At 50.2% G+C, this 17812-nt stretch overlaps 1 protein-coding gene across 3 annotated transcripts in view; it reads right to left on the bottom strand.

Moving 5' to 3' along the window:
* Nucleotides 1-2713: 2713 nt before the first annotated feature.
* The window catches only part of Mbtps1 (membrane bound transcription factor peptidase, site 1), a 44989-nt gene continuing 29890 nt past the window's right edge, over nucleotides 2714-17812 (bottom strand). For all 3 annotated transcript variants that reach the window (XM_090357209.1, XM_090357210.1, XM_090357211.1), the window contains 10 exons: nucleotides 17499-17671; nucleotides 15738-15853; nucleotides 14945-15101; nucleotides 13970-14094; nucleotides 13205-13282; nucleotides 10002-10142; nucleotides 8295-8426; nucleotides 6871-6997; nucleotides 4586-4716; nucleotides 2714-3513 (listed from right to left, as the gene is read on the bottom strand). In XM_090357209.1, the coding sequence (XP_090213335.1) occupies nucleotides 3317-3513; nucleotides 4586-4716; nucleotides 6871-6997; nucleotides 8295-8426; nucleotides 10002-10142; nucleotides 13205-13282; nucleotides 13970-14094; nucleotides 14945-15101; nucleotides 15738-15853; nucleotides 17499-17671 (1377 nt within the window). In that variant the 3' untranslated portion in view covers nucleotides 2714-3316. The remainder of the gene's footprint in view (nucleotides 3514-4585; nucleotides 4717-6870; nucleotides 6998-8294; nucleotides 8427-10001; nucleotides 10143-13204; nucleotides 13283-13969; nucleotides 14095-14944; nucleotides 15102-15737; nucleotides 15854-17498; nucleotides 17672-17812) is intronic.

Here is a 17812-nt window from a genome sequence, read left to right as displayed (position 1 = left end):
AGGGATTGACAGCCAGCCCCTGCCCAGCAGCGCCCTCAGCTGGTGACCCGTCTCCCTTCTGTATGTGGAGCCAACACTGCTGTGCTGGGCAGGCAGCTGGCAGTCCACCAGGACTGCCCCAGGACCTTCCCTCCCCATGGACATACATCAGATGCCAGGCTGGGATTCTCGGGCAAAGCAGCCTTGGCTAGTTTCTCTGTGCTGGATGCGGTGAGGGGAGGTTTTGGACCAGCGATGGTGTCTCCGTCCCCCACCACCCCAGCTGCTTGGGGCGGAGGGCTGTCAGGACAGCATCCTTACAGCTGCTTCCACACTCACTTCCTCCATGGAAACGCACCAGGCAGGACCCCAAGATGTCTGCACCTCAACCTGCAGTCCCTGTGTATAGTGATGGTGAGCCTGGGGCATCAAGGTGGGCCTCGTGTGTAAGTGTACCCTTGTAACAGGACGCGGGGCTCGGAAGTCGGCAGGGAGAAGGTGATGGCGATGGAAAGCCAGGAAGGGGTGGAGAGCTCAGGTGTGAGGCAGCCACTGGAGGTGGGACAGGTAGGGAGGACACAAACCTGCCATTCTCACTCTTGAGTGGCGTTGGGTCGCTCACAAGGCTGTGCAGCCGTATACCAATTCTAGAACATTCCCATCACCCCGAAGCAAAGTCCCTTCCCATGGGCCCTAGCAACCACTAATCTGCTTTATCTCCAGGGATTTGTCTGTTTGGGGCCTTTCATGTAAACGTGGTCACACAAAACGTGCCCTTTCGTGTCTGGTTTTATCCTGTGCACACTCAAGGGTCAGCACGCTGCAGCATGGCAGAGCTTCACCCCTACGCACCCGTCCCTCCTCCACCGCTCCCAGCGGAGCTGTTGGGTCTCTGGAAGCTCTTAAACGAGAGCTCCAGGCAATGCGTTCTCCAGTCCCACGAGGGGAAGTTGAAGGTAAGGCTGGTGAGTCTTCCCAGAACTGCTTCTATTCTTTAAAAATCAGAAATTCTAACCATCTTAGTGCTTCTCTGGAATCTCCCATCTAGCTTATAATGGAAAGGCCAGCAGCCACCGGAGAAACACTTGGCTCTGTGATCGGTCAATCTCCCTCCTCTTTTCAGTCGGGGGCCCCTCTACCGGCACTCCCTGGGCTCCCCGACTCAGGCCAGGCTAGCCCATTTCTTTTTTGAGCCTGCGGCAGCCATGTAAACTAAGCACACTTGAAGTTGCTACCAGCTACCACCTGGGATAGCATGAGTCTTCTCTGTTGGGCGGCTTGCCCTGGGGACTTCACCTCGGTGGAAGGCGCATGTCCTCAGGCAAGGCCTGGACCTAAGTGTCCTGTTCACAGGACGAGGAGGGCCGGGATAAATCTACTCTCAACACTCATATGGTTAAGGTCCCTGCGTGACTCTCCTTGGAGGGCAAAAGAACCCCAGTGCCCGGTGGATGCTGGCCAAACTGGGGTGGTAGCTGGCGGCTGCCCTGAGTTTTCTATGTGGTTGTTCACTAGATGGTGAATCCACACTGGAGACTCCTCCCGTGTCACCTCCTGGTTGGATCAGGCACCTGATGTCATTCACCCAGCACACTGCTCTGTAAGGCCCTGCCCGAGCCCCTGCAAGACCTGCACACAGTGCGGGTGGACACGCCCAGCCTGAGCGTACAGCCTAGCCAGCCACCACAGCCCCTTTAGAACATTCCTCCCGGCAGACCCCTGAAGTCCACCGCCACATCCACCCCAAGCCTCCAGGTCTCCTCCGGACAGTGCTCTGCGGGTCAGATGTCGGAGAACCAGCCCACAGCCACACCACAGAGAAACCAAAGAATTGGACCTCCACAAAATGAGAGCATCCAGGCATCACAGGACACTGTGGAAGGTGAAGAAGGGCCAGGCAGGGCTCAAGCAGCAGGAGCACTGCTTCACAAGCGCAAGGCCTTGAGTTCAAACCCCAGTACTTCCAAGAGAAAATACAAAAACACCCCCTCCAAAAAAAAGAAAAAAGACTGTCCACCAAAACGACAACACACTTGAAGTCCAATAAGGACTTGATTTGGGATATGAAAAGAATCCAATTTAAAAAGCAGGTGAAGACTGCATAGGCGCCCTCCACAGAGGAGATACACAATGCCAATGAACCCTTGGAAAGACTCTCCATCTGACTAGGCTTTAGAAACATGCAAACCAACAGGCCCAGAGCTCCGACGCCACTTATGGGGCCTAACCAGACAACACCGCCGCCCCCCTGCCCCGCAGGGCTGGCACAACCACCTCATCACAGGTTCTACACACAGCAAGCCTTCACTGCCCCCGGGGTTGTTGACTACAGCAGCACAGGTCAGCGCCCCACAAGTGACGCAGCCACACACTGGAATACTGTTTACCATGAAAAAGAACCAAGTTCTGACACCTGGGAGAACCTTGACGCCATGATGCACAGTGACAGAGCTGTGACAGCTACACTTGACTGAAATCAAATAGGCAAATCCACAGACAGAGAAAGCAATCGGGGCTGGAGAGAAGGGGGAGGAATGGGTGGCTGTGGTTTGTTCTGGGACAATGTTCTGGAGTTAGGATGCCAACATAGTATTTGCACGACCCAGCACACACACTAAAACCCGTAGAGTTACACACTTGTGAAATGGAAAACCTTGAATTAACAGACTAAGTCAGAATTCCTGCAGATGATCATAAAGAAAAAGAGACAAGTGAAAGAACTTGTGGTACAACATTTCAGCTTCAGACAGGTTATGTATATTTATTGAAAATTCTTCACCAACAATGGTGAAATCAAGACCCCCAATTACAAAACATGATGCCAGTTGATACTTATAAAAATAAAGCGAAGGTCTATGTTTCACAGATTTGTGCAAGTTTCCTTCAAATCTCTGTCCTCTCATCTAAGAGGAGATAGTAGAAAACCGCATTCCATTAACAAAAAATAGCTTTGCTTCCAAATAGCACAAGTCTTTAAAGTGACTCTTCTCCACAATAAATATAGAAAATAGCCTTTACCACGGGTGTGTATCTTAGCTTGGTCAGGGTGGCTGAGAAGAAAGCACGCTGTCCTCTCAGAGCAGAGCCATCTTTGGTGCATGGTCAGGCATGTTACCATGTGAGACGACCGTATCATTCTTCCTGCTGGCGCCCAGGACCACGAGGCTCTCAGGAGGTACTGCAGGACAACCGGATTGTTCTTCCTGCCGGCGCCCAGGACCATGAGGAGGCACTGCAGGCCTGCGGGCCTTGCAGCCAGGAGGCGCTGGCATGAGGACCCTCTGAAACACCACAGGGTGGGCAGGACAATGGCTTACGTGGTCAGCCAGACAGATGGTCACACCGACGGCGTCTTGGGCGGGTGGACCTGCTGCATGAGCTGTGGGCGTTTCACTCTGGGCTTCCTCCGTTTTGGCCTGCTCTTGGCCTTATTGATCTGTACCACAAAGAAGGCCAGGACCACCATGGCTCCCAGAAAGGCAAAGACGGGGATGGTCTGGCCCACCTCCTGGTTGTAGCGGCCAGGTCGGATCCCTGAAGGACGACAGAGGGAAGGGTCAACAGAACAGCCTTTCCACAAGAGTTGCCCATCGAAAACTAAAGGCCAGAGGATTCGTTACAGGGTGTGGGGGAGTGTGGGCAGGGACAAGACGTGCAGCTGTGCGCTCGGCATCTGAGCAGGAGCATGCCTCTGTGCACGAGGGCCCCCCGCCTCCTCCCCCTGGCTCCCCACAGACAGACGCAGGCCTTACTCCTGTCGTATATATAGCTCATAGGGGCTTGTAGAGCCCCTAACAGATGCAGGGAGGAAGAGGGCAGGCCAGCATCTTATTAGCTGAGGGAGGAAAAGCAGAGAAGCAAGGCTGGGAAGTACCAAGGGCCGCTGACCAGGGCCTCGTGCCTGTGTGGGACATCTAGTTGGAGGGCCCTCGTGGAGATGTTGCTGACCGAGCCCAGTAACGCTGAGGGGTCCTGAGCTTGTCCCCATCACTGCACCTTAAGGGCTGACACATAAAGCCCTGGAGATCTCGGTGTGACCACATCAAGTCTCCGGGGCTAGCTGGCAAAGACTAGGGCTACACTGATTCCCAGCATTCCTGGTCTATTTCCAAAGCCCAAAGAGCTCTCCAGTGGGAGGTGTGACCTCTCAAGGAGGCAGAATTTCCAGAGCTGCTTGTGCTTGGCTGAGTGAGTTGGCATTAATGGTCCGGGCTGCAGGAGAACCTGGTGACAAAGTCTACTCAGGCTTCAGCTTCCTCTGGGGCTGGGGCAAGACAAACTTCAGGGCCACATCCCGAGCAGGGGCATCCCAGACAGCAGGGGCTGGGAGAAGAAACAGGAGACCCGGGACCAGTGCACAGCCAGCAGTGGGAGGTGCCGCTCCCACTGGTTTGCACAACTTTCATACTGTATGCAAGTGACTAGACACTCTAATGAACGAAATGGAGAAAAAATAGAAACTGTGGACACAGGGCCATCTCCTGCTCTTGGCCTTGCTGATGGGTATCATGCATGTGTCCAGGGCTGCCGTGGTTCTCAGGAAGGCAAGTGGGGTGGCCTGGCCCACCTCTAGAAAAGGACCCATGGGACAACTCAAAGGACTCACCTCCAGGAATGTCCCAGGCGCCACTCTCTCCAGGGGACAAGGGTCTCACTTGAGGACGGTTCGATCGGAAGTTAGGTAACACCACTTTGTCCAGGTCAATGGAGAGTAACTTCTGATGTTTCCAAAGATTACTTCAGAGAAACGAGAAAAACAAAGTAAGTAACTGCGCCATCCCAGGAAGCTTAACCAAGCCTTGAGAGCAGCACGTGGTGTGCAGGACAAAGGGACGGGCTTTGTCTGTCTGCCTAACTACTTGCGCAGCAACCAGTGTGAGCCACCTTTTCCGAGTGTAGAATCAGGGTTTGTAACACTCTGGGTTGAAGAGTGGAAGCCATCATAGTGCAAGACTGCTCTGTAGAGGGCCGTTTGGCTCCATGAGGAGGCGCTGTGCATGAGAAGTGATTACTGTTTGTCTTGGGCTCTGAGGAACTTGTTTGGGCCAGAGCAACTAGAGCTGAGGAGTGCAGTGGCGGAGCACTGTGGACAGTAGCGGGTGGCATGGGAGGGTGGCATGGGAGGGCTGCTCGACACAGGAGGAGCAGGCCTGCAGGGGGAGCACGCCCTGCTCTTCTGCTGTCATTAGGAAGTTGTCAGCCCTGGTCTTTGGTTGAGTGGCACCAAGTCTCATCCGCAGCACCAGGGCAGAGACTAGAGGCAGATTTGGCAGGGGCAAGGTTTTCCTAGAAGCCAAACCCATAACCTGCCTGTGCTGTGGGAGCTAATTTACAGCTCTGGACATTTAACTGACCATCACAAAGGGAATGAAGGCACAGGGGCCACTCTGGATTCTGATGGTCACCACTCCCCCGGAGCCCGTGACGTGGTGATGGCGTTTCCCAGTAGAACAGTCAGTACCAGCACGCTCCCATTATCACGGAAGACTTTCACAGCGCACTGATGGAGGGAGAGAAGCAGGGCCACACGGAGCAGACCTCCTCTTAGGGCTGAGGCACCCGGTGCATCGAATGGCATTTCACACAGCACAGCCCCTGGACCCAGATGCTGGCTAACACTAGACCCCAGTCTTTACAGATTCAGAGCTGTCTGAGGACTGAGAATAATTTCCCCCTAGATGGGAGATGGGAGATAAACTCAGGCGCAGCTGTGCATGAAGGAGCAGGGATTACTGAGAGTCAGTCAGAATCAAAACTGCATGAGTTGGACTTTATCAGCATCTTGACACATCCCACGTGTGCTGATTTATGTGATGTGGACAGCAGATAGCCAGGGCACTGTTATCTGTTTCAGAGTCTTGAACAGAATGTGGAGAATAATTGAGTTTCTAGAACTTCAGTGAAAACTGACTGTCCTTTGAGTTGTTGACCATGTCTGGAATTTAAAGTCTGGTTTGAATGCCAGAATAATAGAGGGTTATAAATACACAGGGTACAAAACAGAAGCATGTCAGAAGTTTAAATGATGGGGTGACACTGGAATGGAAACATATTCAGTAATTAAAAGTGTCGAGGGAAGAGGCCATGCTGTTCCAGTCTCCTTGTTCACCAGGAGGCAAACTCTGGATGAAGACTCGGCTCCCGAGTGCTGGTCACGATAAGCACGCACTCCAGCACACGTCGAGGCCCTGTCCACCATCCACCCTGACCCAGGAGAGGGGAGGAAGGCAGGCCGAGGGAGCTGCAGGCAGCAGAGGTGGGGGTGAGGGCGTGGCACTCTTCTGACAGCAGCCCTGGACCTCCATCCCTTCCTGCTAGGACGGGACAGGTGGAGAGGGAAGGGGAAATAGGATGAGACAATGGGCTGGCTTGTCCCGACAGAGGAGAGACGGAGTGGAACTTCAGGGTGGTGACCGGAGGGAGATAACTGGAGATGAGGTAGGGGAGAAATAGGGCTGCACTGCTCAGTGGGCAGAGGTCAGGGATGGCACAAGATGGAGTATCCCCTAACAACACAAGCAGCACCGGAAGTGAATGGCACCCACACACTCACCAAGGTGGGCTGCCATGGCAGAGGCCACCCCCACAGGCATTCTCCACCCCCAACAAGTGATAGGACAAGGGCCTGCATTTCCCAGTAGACACCCTGAGCAGGGAGTGCAACTACAGAGGGCAATCACAGCCGCTATGCCGAGCCACAGAGGCTACTCTGGGGAGAAGGGGTGCCAGGGTTTTACAGGACTGCCAGAGAAACACAATGCTTATTCCCCAAGGTGTTCTTTAGTGCCACCAAAGAGTATTCTAAAGGCCAATATGGGGCTCATCCGAAAATGACAAAGGAATGAGTCACAGGCCCTGAGGAGCAGGGGAAAGGTGCAGGCAGACACTGACCTGGGCGCCGTCTCATTCAGAGGCTGGGGCTTGGCCCAGGACAGGTGTGGACAGGCTGGCAGGGGCCGGGGTTTTGGGTCTCCCAGGTGGGCTTCAAGAACCTTGGAGTAGCGATGAAGATGGTTCCCTGCAATAGAAAAGCAGCCATCACTATTAAGATGCAAGGGGGAAAATGGGCTTTGCATCTGTGTGCCTGGCTGCCCACAGCCCATGCGCTGCCCCATCCCTGAGTACTTCCAAATCATACTTGAGGCAACCCAGACACGGCTGCACCCAGCTACTCACACCAGGTCACTTTTGAGGAAACAAATCTGAAGCCAGTGCCAGGGAACCACCTTCTTCTTATGTAACAATTTCTGGTCAAGGGGGTGGGGGGACAGCTACAGTTTCAAGTTTCTCATGTCTCTTGGATGTGGGCTGTCCATTTCTATAACCTTACATGTGGCTACTGAGCAACTGGAGTCGGTGGTGGCACACGTCCCAATGATACTTCTGACGCAGTACACACTAAAGTGGATTTTTAAAATGAACTTCATTTTTTAAAATGCAGCCATAAACATTTCTTTAGTTTTAGCCGGGTGTGGTAGCTAATGCCTGTAATCCTAGCTACTCAGAAGGCTGAGATCTGAGGACCATGGTTCAAAGCCAGCGGGCACTAAGGAACTGAGACTCTTGACTCCAATTAACCACTAGAAAACGGGAAGTAGGGCTATGGCTCAAAGAGTAGGGCGGTAGCCTTAAGCTGAAGAGCTCAGGAACTCTGAACCCAGGCCCAGAGTTCAAGTCCCATGGCCAGGAAAAAAAAAAAAATCTTTGGTTTTGTTTGTTCCTTTTTGAGGCAGGGTCTTGTTACGTAGTTTTAGACCCTCCAGTTTCAGCCTTCTGAGCGCTAGGATTGTAGTTAGGTACCACTATGCCTGGCTCTGCTGGAAATGAGAAATGGCATCTTTAGTTCCACCTCTCTTCTGTGTCACCTAGGCTGGCTGTCACATGCACAGCAGCAGTGCCCCACAGCTCCCACACACCCAGGTGACAGGCAGCGCCTCCTCTCAACCTCTGCTTCCTCAGGAGCTCACAGTATTATGGAGGGGTTATAGCTATCCCTGCACAGTGCCCAACCTGGTGTGCTATCAACTGAGTGCTGTCTCTGTCCCTGCCCCTAACCACCCAGGGGCCTCAACTTGGTGGTGAGGGACGAAGGCGGACATGGAGGAGAGTTAGGGGAGCCCGCTGTGCCTTCTATCTTGAGGCAATGAAGATAGCCCTGTACTCCCTAACTACCCGGTCAGCCCCAGCAGCCATCAAGGAAATAACCAGGGCTGCCAGCAGGCACGCAGGCTACACAAGGTACAGAGCATGACAAATTCCCAGAACAGCACTGACTCCATCTCCCTGCTGAGGCCCCCCGGGGGCTTCCTACTCACCTTCCATCCTCTCTGGAGGAGCCAGGCCCGCTCCGCTGGGAGGACGCTGCCGGTTCCCCGAGTGGCTGAGGCTGGGAGGGGTCACCCCGTAGGATGTGTACTGAAGAAGGGCATCCAGAAGCCAGAAGCAGTCTGCAGAAGCAGCAAGCATGCTGTTTAGGAATACGTTTTTAAAGCCAGCAATCTTCCCAGGGTAGAGGAGGAGATGGGATTCAGGAAGTCCCAAGTGCAGGCCCACTACTCCCGTGCTGCACAGCTTCTTCCCAAGGCTCTGAGCAGGTCAGCGTGACTGGGCTGGCTTGGCTACTTGGCTATCACACTCCTGGACCCTCATGAACAAGGACAGAGGGGGCTATGTACAGACAACAAGGCCATGTGACATCCATAAAAAAAGAATGACCTAGACAGCAGGGACTCCCAGGCCAGGGGGCAGAGGGCAGAGGGCAGAGGGCAGGGCCTAAGAGCCTCACTAACAACCAGGGGCACAGCCAGGGTCACAGGTTTAAGGTTCCTCAACCTGAGTTTCTGGGTCTCAGGCACAATGGGCAGGACTTTTGGGGGGCACCTCAGAGTTGTCATTGGCTCCTTCCTTGGGGGCAAGCGGGGAGGGGGGCTGCAATGCTGCATCAATACCACCTGGCCTCAGGAGAGGCAAAAGTATTACATATTTTTCTTCTTGAAGGTGCACTTTAGCCATGGTGTAAAGCCCATGGAAAATGCTATAAGCCACTATTTGGAAGGCAGGGATATGACAGTCCTCTCAGGTATTTAAAAATTTAATAAAGCCTCTTACCAGGAGATCTCAGATCTTAAAAGAGCATCTCTGTGGAAATGAGACATTAATCTTCCATCCACTGTGACTCTAACCTCGTTTTTATTTTTTATTTCTAAAAAGCCTAGTCATATTCTAAGGCTTTACATAACACCTCAAAGTTACTCAGCCACGACTTAGCCTGGGAGATGGAAGAGGTGCAATGCATCATGCTCAGCTCACACAGGCGGCTGTGAACCCTGGGTGCTAACAGGCCAGGCCAGGCCCGGCCTTCCAAGTGGGGAAGCTCATCTGTTAAGAAGGTGGAACACCTTCCCTTCCCTACTTTCTCCTTCACCAATAAGAAAACAAAGTCTGTGTCCCAGCTCAAAGTCCTTCATCTAGAGACACAGTACTCCAAGAGCCCAGGACAAAAAGGGTCCTCTCTCTTTGCCCCCTCTTTATCCCTTGTGATCAGAGACAGCCATGGACAAGAGTGGACCAGACTAGAACGGGGTGCCCCACATGGTTGCACTGCGAAGTGTACCCTGCCCAGCAAGGAACAGAAGCTGGGTCAGCTGAATGGAGGGGCTGGCACTGCACACAGGTCATCTTGGCCCACTGGCTGTGGACAGGGAAGATAGGAGTGGCACTGAGGCCTGTGAATGCAGTTTTCTTTTGACTATTAAACCCACCAGTCCTTAGATACTCATCAGAATACTGCAAGCAATTCCAGTGTCTGGCGTCTCCTACTGCCCCTGGCTCCTGTGAGCATATGCTGTTCATTCGACAGCAGCTCAAAAACCCTTTCTAGGCACAAAGGAAACTTGAGGCTCCTGGGTCCAAACTACTGCTGTTTTCCTGCAGTGCTGGGGCAAAGCATAGGGTCTTGTGTGTGGCAGGCACGAGTTCTACCGCCAGGCTTCCTCCCCAGCCCTTCCCCTGATTTATCTTACCCTTCTGTCGGTGACTATCATCCAGGCAATTGGAGTCTCCATACAGCACAATCCGGCCTCCGCCATCAGATGGAACCTGATAAAGTCCCAAAATGGGGACATTTTCAACAATTGCTGTTTCCTGCTTTAAAACCTCCAATCCTGAAACAACACAACAATGAAACAGCAGAGGTTTTGCTGAGGAATTATTTTCTAGACTTAATCTATGTGACCAAAACCCAAACAAAGCTCTAACATTCAATCAAAACAATGCAAACTTTAAGGACAGGAAAGCAATATCTTTATTTATTTATTTTTTGCCAGTCCTGGGCTTGAGCTCAGAGCCTGAGCACTGTCCTTGGACTTTCTCAAGGCTAGAGCTCTACCACTTGAGCCTCAGCACCACTTCCGGCTTTTTTTTCTATGTATGTGGTACCGAGGAATCGAACCCGGGTCTTCATGCATGCTAGGCAAGCACTTTAACCACTAGGCCAAACTCCCGGCCCCGAAAGCAATATCTTTAACTTCAATTTTAGTAAAATTTGCCAGCAGCTCTGGCTACAATGAGCTACAATTATGCATAGCTCAGGGCCTGAGCACTGTCCTTGGACTTTCTCAAGGCTAGAGCTCTACCATCTGAGCCTCAGCACCACTTCTGGCTTTTTTCTATGTATGTGGTACCAAGGAATTGAACCCGGGTCTTCGTGCATGCTAGGGAAGCACTTTAACCACTAGGCCAAACTCTTGGCCCCAGAGCTTTTGTTATTATTAAGGAAATAGTTAAAATAAGTATGTCCTCTTATTTCTAGTTTAGATTTAAGGTGTTACATTAATCCACGAGTACAAATGTTCCATAAGGAAAGTATTCCTACTTCTGCCTAGTCAGATGCACAGTGTGTAACGCTCCATGAGGATGTGAAAAGAGGGTGAACGCCTGGGTGGCAATCTCAGAGATATCATGTCATCTCTCACCGTAAAGCAACCACTGTCTCTGCTCTGTAACATGTGCCCCACCCCCTTCAGAAGCCAGGGTTTGATGCAACAACAATATCGAAGATGTCGATGGCATGTAAGTGCCACATTCCCGGCCCACTGTGTATAGCCTCACCAGGGGCCAAGGAGAAGAAAACGTACCATGTTCTCTGAGGAAATGTCTCCTATAATATCAAATCTCTATATCCCATTTTTCATTTCCCTGATTGGAGTAATAATTTTTCGCTCTCATTTAATAGGGCAAGATGGAGCAAGAAAACAAGAGAACCGGGAAATGTATACCAGGCAGTCATTTGGCCTCAGAGCTTGCTGAGATCTAGCATACCCTGGACTGCACCCCAGGCCAAACCAAGGCAGTTGATTTTTATTCTCAAACACCAAATAGACTGTGAATGCTTAAATTTAGCTTTGAGGTACTCTTCCCCTTGTCAAAACTATGAGTTGCCAGAGGGTAGCAAGCTAATTATGGAACTATAATTTTCACCTTTTTCCTATACTGAAAACTGGAAGTAGTCGGGTGTGGTAGCTCATGCCTATAATCCTAGCTACTCAGGAGGCTGAGGTCTCAGGTTCAAAGCCAGTCTGGGCACTAAAGTCCAAGAGACTCTTATCTCCAATTAACCACCAGAAAAACAGAAGTGGCACTGTGGCTCAAAGGGTAGGGTGGTAACTTTTAGTTGAAGAGCTCAGGGACAGTGCCCAAGCCCAGAGTTCAAGTCCCACGACTGACAACAACAACAACAACAAACTGGAAGTACATGCCTGTAAGAACTGCTTTTGTTAGGAAAATTACCAACCCACAGAGAATTGGGCTGAGGGTCTGGCAAAATATGATCTGTGTGTCCCTGTGATAGCTAGACTATATCTCTAGACTTGTTCATGGACTGGCCTTGCCTTGTGGGACACACACACACACACACAAACCTGACAATTAAAATGCACCCCTAGGTAACAAGGAAAGAAGAAAACCCTCCCAAGCAATATGAATTAACATCTACCTTGGAGTCGTAGCAGGTTGTCTGAGAAATCTGTTTCATATCTTGCATGAATAAAACAGTCCCTAATTCTCAATTCCAGAAAATGGCAACTTTCCAGGGGTGAAGGGCAGGCAGGCAGGCAGGCATGCTAAGGCCCTCACACTTGTGCTCAGTTTGAGATGGGTAGGAGATCACACTGGGTTCTCTCCTGTCCTACTGCTCCACACCAGACTTGCAAAGGTATCGGCCAGCTTAGCTCTGTTCCTCCCCCCTCACCAGGTGTGCAGTGCACACAAAGCACTGGGTGACGTCATGGATACTGAGCTGGGGACTGACCTAGGCCTTCTTGACAATGTCTGCCTGTAGCTGAAGTAGAATGCTAACAGATGGTCTAAAGTTTTCTATAGTAATCTGGCATTACAGAAACAGAACCACCCATAGACAGAAACAACAAGTATCTGAGCTCTCTCGAAGGAATTCCATTTCTTTCGCAATGGCCATTACACACATACTCAGCTTATGAGCAAGAGCCAGGCTTATATTAAGTAGAGCAGAAACACTACCGTAACCAGTTTTAAAAGGAATCGACAACAACAACAAATCCACGCATGGACGTCTAATGCCCGTAATCTTAGCTACTTGAGAAGCTGAGAAAGGAAGATGGCAGTCTGAGACCAGCCTGGGCAAAAAGGCTGATGAGACTGCTTCTCCCCTAGCTGGGAGTGATCGATGGTGTCTGTCTGTCATCCCATGGAAGGGTGGCTGGGACAATGGAGGTGGCTAGCCCAGCCCAGGCAGAAAACTCTATAAGCCTGTCTTCATGCACACTCGCCCTTCCACAAGACAAAGGCAAGTCCACAGTAATCTGACTAGGCTCAGACAGCCAGCCTACCCTAAAAACAACCAGTAAAAAAAAGGACTGGAGACATACATAGCTCAGCAGTAGGCCAGCTGAGTTCAAATGTCCAATACTGCCAACAAACAGAAAGGGATGTTTTGCGGTTGATGAAGATGTTCTCAAAAGCATACTGTGCCAGGTGCACCTATTTTGTGGCTATACTAACATTCATGAAACCCAACAATTCAGAAGGGTGAATGCCATGCTATGGGAGTGACATGCCAGAAAGCCATTGAAAGAAAGGGTGGGGAGTAGGGAGAGGATGGGAGAGGATGGGAGAGAGGAGCGAGGGGAGAAGAGAGAGAGAGAAGATGGAAGAAGAGGGAGGGAAAAAGCCTGGGAACAGCATTCTTTACCTTGGTCCTTAAAAGTCTGTGTTATGACAATGCCATCTTCTGGAAACTTAGCGATGCTGCACCCAGATGCATAATACACTAGAAAACAGTTGTTCAGAGTCACAGGTGCACAGAAACCCCAAGCACATCACCAACAGCTACTCATTTACCCAATGTGCACTGTTCACTAGTGCATTCTTCACTCCATGTAGATCTATGTGCAACTGTAATCTTGAGAAACTACTGTTTCCTTGTCACCCTGACATTATATACTCACCTCAAAATTCAAGGAAGAAATACATTAACATACAGTGTATAAGTCTGAGAAATCAGAGATGCAGAGCAAGCTCAGTCAGGACTTGGAAAGCCAAGCAACAATAATGATCAGTATATGGGCCAACTAAAAATGTATGTGGAAGTAATCATTATTTTATATTTGAGAATGGATAGTGCACAAAGACTCTTAAGGCAGCCCAGGAACAACTGCACTAAATATTTTCAGTTTACAAACCCGTATAAAACTTTAGGGATCAGCATACAGCTGTAGTGTTTTGGTTGTTTGTTTCCTGGTACTGGGGATGGACTCTAGGGCCTTGCACATTTGGGGTACACTCTCTCCCTCTGAGCTACATGCCTAGCCCCAGATGCATTCCTGAAAGCACTGACTAGTTCTTTCCACAGTCTCTGGAGTAATTAATATTCTCATCATCCTCTCTCCAAGACTTCCCTTCACCCCACCCTCGCTCATTGTGCACACGCCTGCTCTCACGCAAGCCCAAGCCTTACTGTCATGGCTGGCCAGGGTGAACTCCCCTTCGTACAGGCCATCGCTGAACGCCATGCTCCACACAGACAGCAGCTCATTCAGAGCGGGGACATTGGCTCCTCCTGTATCTGGCATCCACCACTGCCTAAAAACGTGGCAACAGCACAAGAGGGCAAGAAGTAAAAACCTACATCACGTTTCTGACAAAACTACCTATCTCAGGTAACCACTCTGTTGACACCAAAGTGTCAATGGGAACCAGCTGCTTGGTTTGAGAAATACTTCAAACAACTGGTTCAGCCCATGCAGAATATAGCAAGACTATATTTTATAGTATTAAAAGTGGCCCTTCGGGCCGGGAGCCTAACCTAGTGGTAGAGTGCTTGCCTAGCATGCTGGAAGACCCATGTTCAACTCCTCAGTACCATATACATTAGAAAAAAAAACTGGAAGTGGTGCTGAGGCTCAAGTGGTAGAGCTCTAGCCTTGAGAAAGCCCAAGGACAGTGATCAGGCCCTGAGCTCAAGCACAGGACTGGCAATAAATAAATAAATAAATAAATAAAAAATTAAAAAGGCACTTCACTGAAATGCACCACTCTAACTGCTCAGCCAGAATCAGAGAAGCAAGAGAAATAACACAAGAAGCTTATAAACACTCAAATCACAAGACTACAGAAAAAACAAATGTATTACAAATAATGTATTTGTTAGAGTCCAGAGATTCTTGATCAACAGTTAATTAACTAGAAAGTCTCTGAAGTTTCTTAGGTACACTTTGAATTTGCACATGTTAGTATTAAAAAGATACAGAATGGAACAGGACTAAACAGAAACTTAAAAGGAAAGAGGACCACCTCTGGACTATGCTCTGGGTCAACGAGCACCTTTCCTTACGAGCAATTTCTTCCCATATCAAGAGCTTTTCCATCCACTTTGCTACCTAGCAGAGTCACAAAGCCACAAAGACATGTGCCATCCCTACTGCCCCAGTACCTTGTGTTTTCATCATAGAACTTCACTTTTCTCATGACGGAAGTGTTATACCAGTCACTGAAGACCACGAGTGAGAGGCCATTGTCCACATCCCTCCTCAGCTTGGTGATTTCCTCTGGGAAGTACTCCTCCTCACTGTCCACCATCAGCAAAGTCCCTAGGGACAAAGGGCCAGAGCTGAGGACAGCCACTTCTGATAGCTGGTGCCATGGTTTTAGAAAGACTGACAGTAATTGCTGCTGTTGTTGTTGAGCATGGGGCTTGAACTCAGGACCTAGGCAGTTCCTGGCTCAAGCAAGGATAGTAATCTACCATTCTGAACTATAGCACCACTTCTAGTTTTCTGGTGGCTAATTGGAGACAAGGATCTCACAGACGTTCCTGACCAGGTGGGCTTTGAACTGCAATCCTCAGATCTCAGTAGTTAGGATTATAAGCATGAGCCACTCCGTGCCCAGCTGGTATTGACTTCTAGTGGTTTGCTTTGGGCCACCCTGTAGTGAATGCCACAGGAGGAGGCAAGGAATAAAACACCAGGCAATGTTAACTGGTGCTTGCTCTTTATCTGTGCTTGAAGGAGTAAGATACAATCAAGGCTAAAAGACTACAGACTATTCTGCCCCTCCATGACTAACAATTCTGTGCTTATTTGGGCATTTTAGCCATCATCACCAAGGATGTGTGCCTATCATGAGAGCCTCCTTCCTGGCCTCTACTCGGGTGTGAATTCATATCCAGGTTTCCTTCAGTGGTTCATTTCAGGCATTTAACCCATGTCCAATGTGCAGCTCACCATACTGAGTGGCATCAAAGCATGTGAAGGGAGAGCCAAGGACCTCCACAAAGTAGCCCATGCTTCTCACGTGCTGGTACATATCCCTGAAGTTTGTATGAATGTGATCTCCATTCCTGAAAAGCAAAAGCCATGAAAATAAAGGCCCATCCTGCTCCAGGCTGACCTTGGAAGCACAGCCCTCTCTGAAGGAGCAGTGCCATCCGGGGGAAAGCACTTTGGCTACAGCAGAAAGGAAGCTGCTAGCCGGCACTGCATCTACAAAACACTTAGGGTACGGCACAGGAAGGCACAGGCCGGCCCACAGCCCAGAAGGCTAGTGCCATGCCTTCCACGAGGAACAGGCTGAGTGGGCATGACTGATGGCAAGACCCACTAGATGCAGATTCTCCAGCCCTCTCTGCCAAAGCACTCTAGGGAAAACCAAAGGCTAAGCTAGTCAGTGTGTCTCACCCTCTGATCCTATACCCCAGGCCAATCCTCCATGCCTCTCACCCACCTACATACTGAACCTAAAGCAGAAATGTGTCTGGCTTTTGGGCCAAAAGCCATGTCTTTTAGCTGGCCCATAAGGGACAGCAAGTGGGCAAGGGTGTGTGAAGGCCATGAGGGAAGTGGCCCAGCACTGGCCAATTAAATGAGTCATAAGAAGTATCAGGAGAGCTTGTTTTCATGTGACACTTGGAAAATGATCAGAACAGGGTGACACAGTGAGGCCACATGTCAACCAGGTATGAGATGGTGGTAAATAGATTCAGCTGAGGACAAAGGGAGGGACATATAGAAGGACAGGGCAAGTGAGGGTGACACTGATTGCATTACTGGCTAACTGAATGGGGAGGAGGGTAAGGGAAAGATGATAAAGGTTTTTGTTTTTCTTTGTAAGTCCTGGGTCTTGAACTCAGGGCCTGAGCACTGTCCTTGAGCTTTCTCAAGGCTAGTGCTTACCACTTGAGCCACAGCACCACTTCCAGCTTTTTTCTATATATGTGGCATGGATGAGTTGAATCCGGGTCTTCATGAATGCTAGGCAAGTACTCTACCACTAGGCCAAACTCCAGGCCATGATAACAGGCTTTTATTGTCGTTGTTTGGTGGGTCATGGGCTTGAACTTGGCTTGGTTGCTGTCCTCAGCTCTTCAGCTCAAGGCTACTGCCCTAGGATTACAGGCGTGAGACACCAGTGCCTGGCCATTTCTGGCTTTTTGATGGTTGACTAGAGATTAGAGTCTCAGACTAGCCGGAGTGGGCATGGGTGGCTCACGCCTGTCATCCCAGCTACTCAGGAGACAGATCCGAGGATCAAGGTTCAAAGCCAGCCTGAGCACAAAAGGACCTGAGGCTCTTATCTCCAATAACTTCTAGAAAACAGAAGTGGGACTAGGCTCAAGGGTAGGGTGGTAGCCTTGAGCTGAAGAGCTTGGGGATAAAACCCAGGCCCAGTGGTAGGGCGGTAAGCCTTGAGCTGAAGAGCTCAGGGACAGCAACCAGGCCAAGTTCATGCCCCATGACCCACAAAATAAATAAATAAACAAGACTCTCAGACTTATCCTGCCTAAGCTTGCTACAAACTATAATCCTCAGATTGCAGTCTCCTGAGTAGCTAGGCTATTATGTGAACCACCAGTGCCCAGCGACAGCACAAGACTTCATTTGTGAATGTTTAAGAGAAGTGGGGACATCCTCAGAGCACAGCAGGATCACTGACAGGATGCCTCGAGGACAGGAGTTTGGTACCATCAGTGCCAGGCAGCTGCTCACCAGTCCAAGGGATCATTCTTCATCCTTAAGTTGTCCCTGGGGAAATAGCCCGGAGGGTAGCGGAGATTGTGGTACTGATCCCAGAGGACGCGCTTGCTCCGAGGAGGGGTCGGAATGATTTTCACCTTAATTGGCAGCTTCACTGTTGAAGTTTGTTCAGCACCATTTTTTGCCTTAAAAAGAAAACAAAATTCCATGGAAATTTGGAATGTCCTTTCCCAGGGAAAACGTCCTTATTTCTTAGGTTTTCTTGAAACAGGATCTTACTGTGTGAGCTGCTCTTGAATTCTCCATACTTCTGCCTCAGCCCTCTA

This window comes from Megascapheus bottae, chromosome 24 (genome assembly GCF_031878675.1).
Source record: "Megascapheus bottae isolate mThoBot1 chromosome 24, mThoBot2.hap1, whole genome shotgun sequence".
NCBI classification, from domain to species: domain Eukaryota; kingdom Metazoa; phylum Chordata; class Mammalia; order Rodentia; family Geomyidae; genus Megascapheus; species Megascapheus bottae.
Note: the sequence above shows the minus strand (reverse complement) of the source record. Positions and strands in the feature narration are given on the sequence as shown.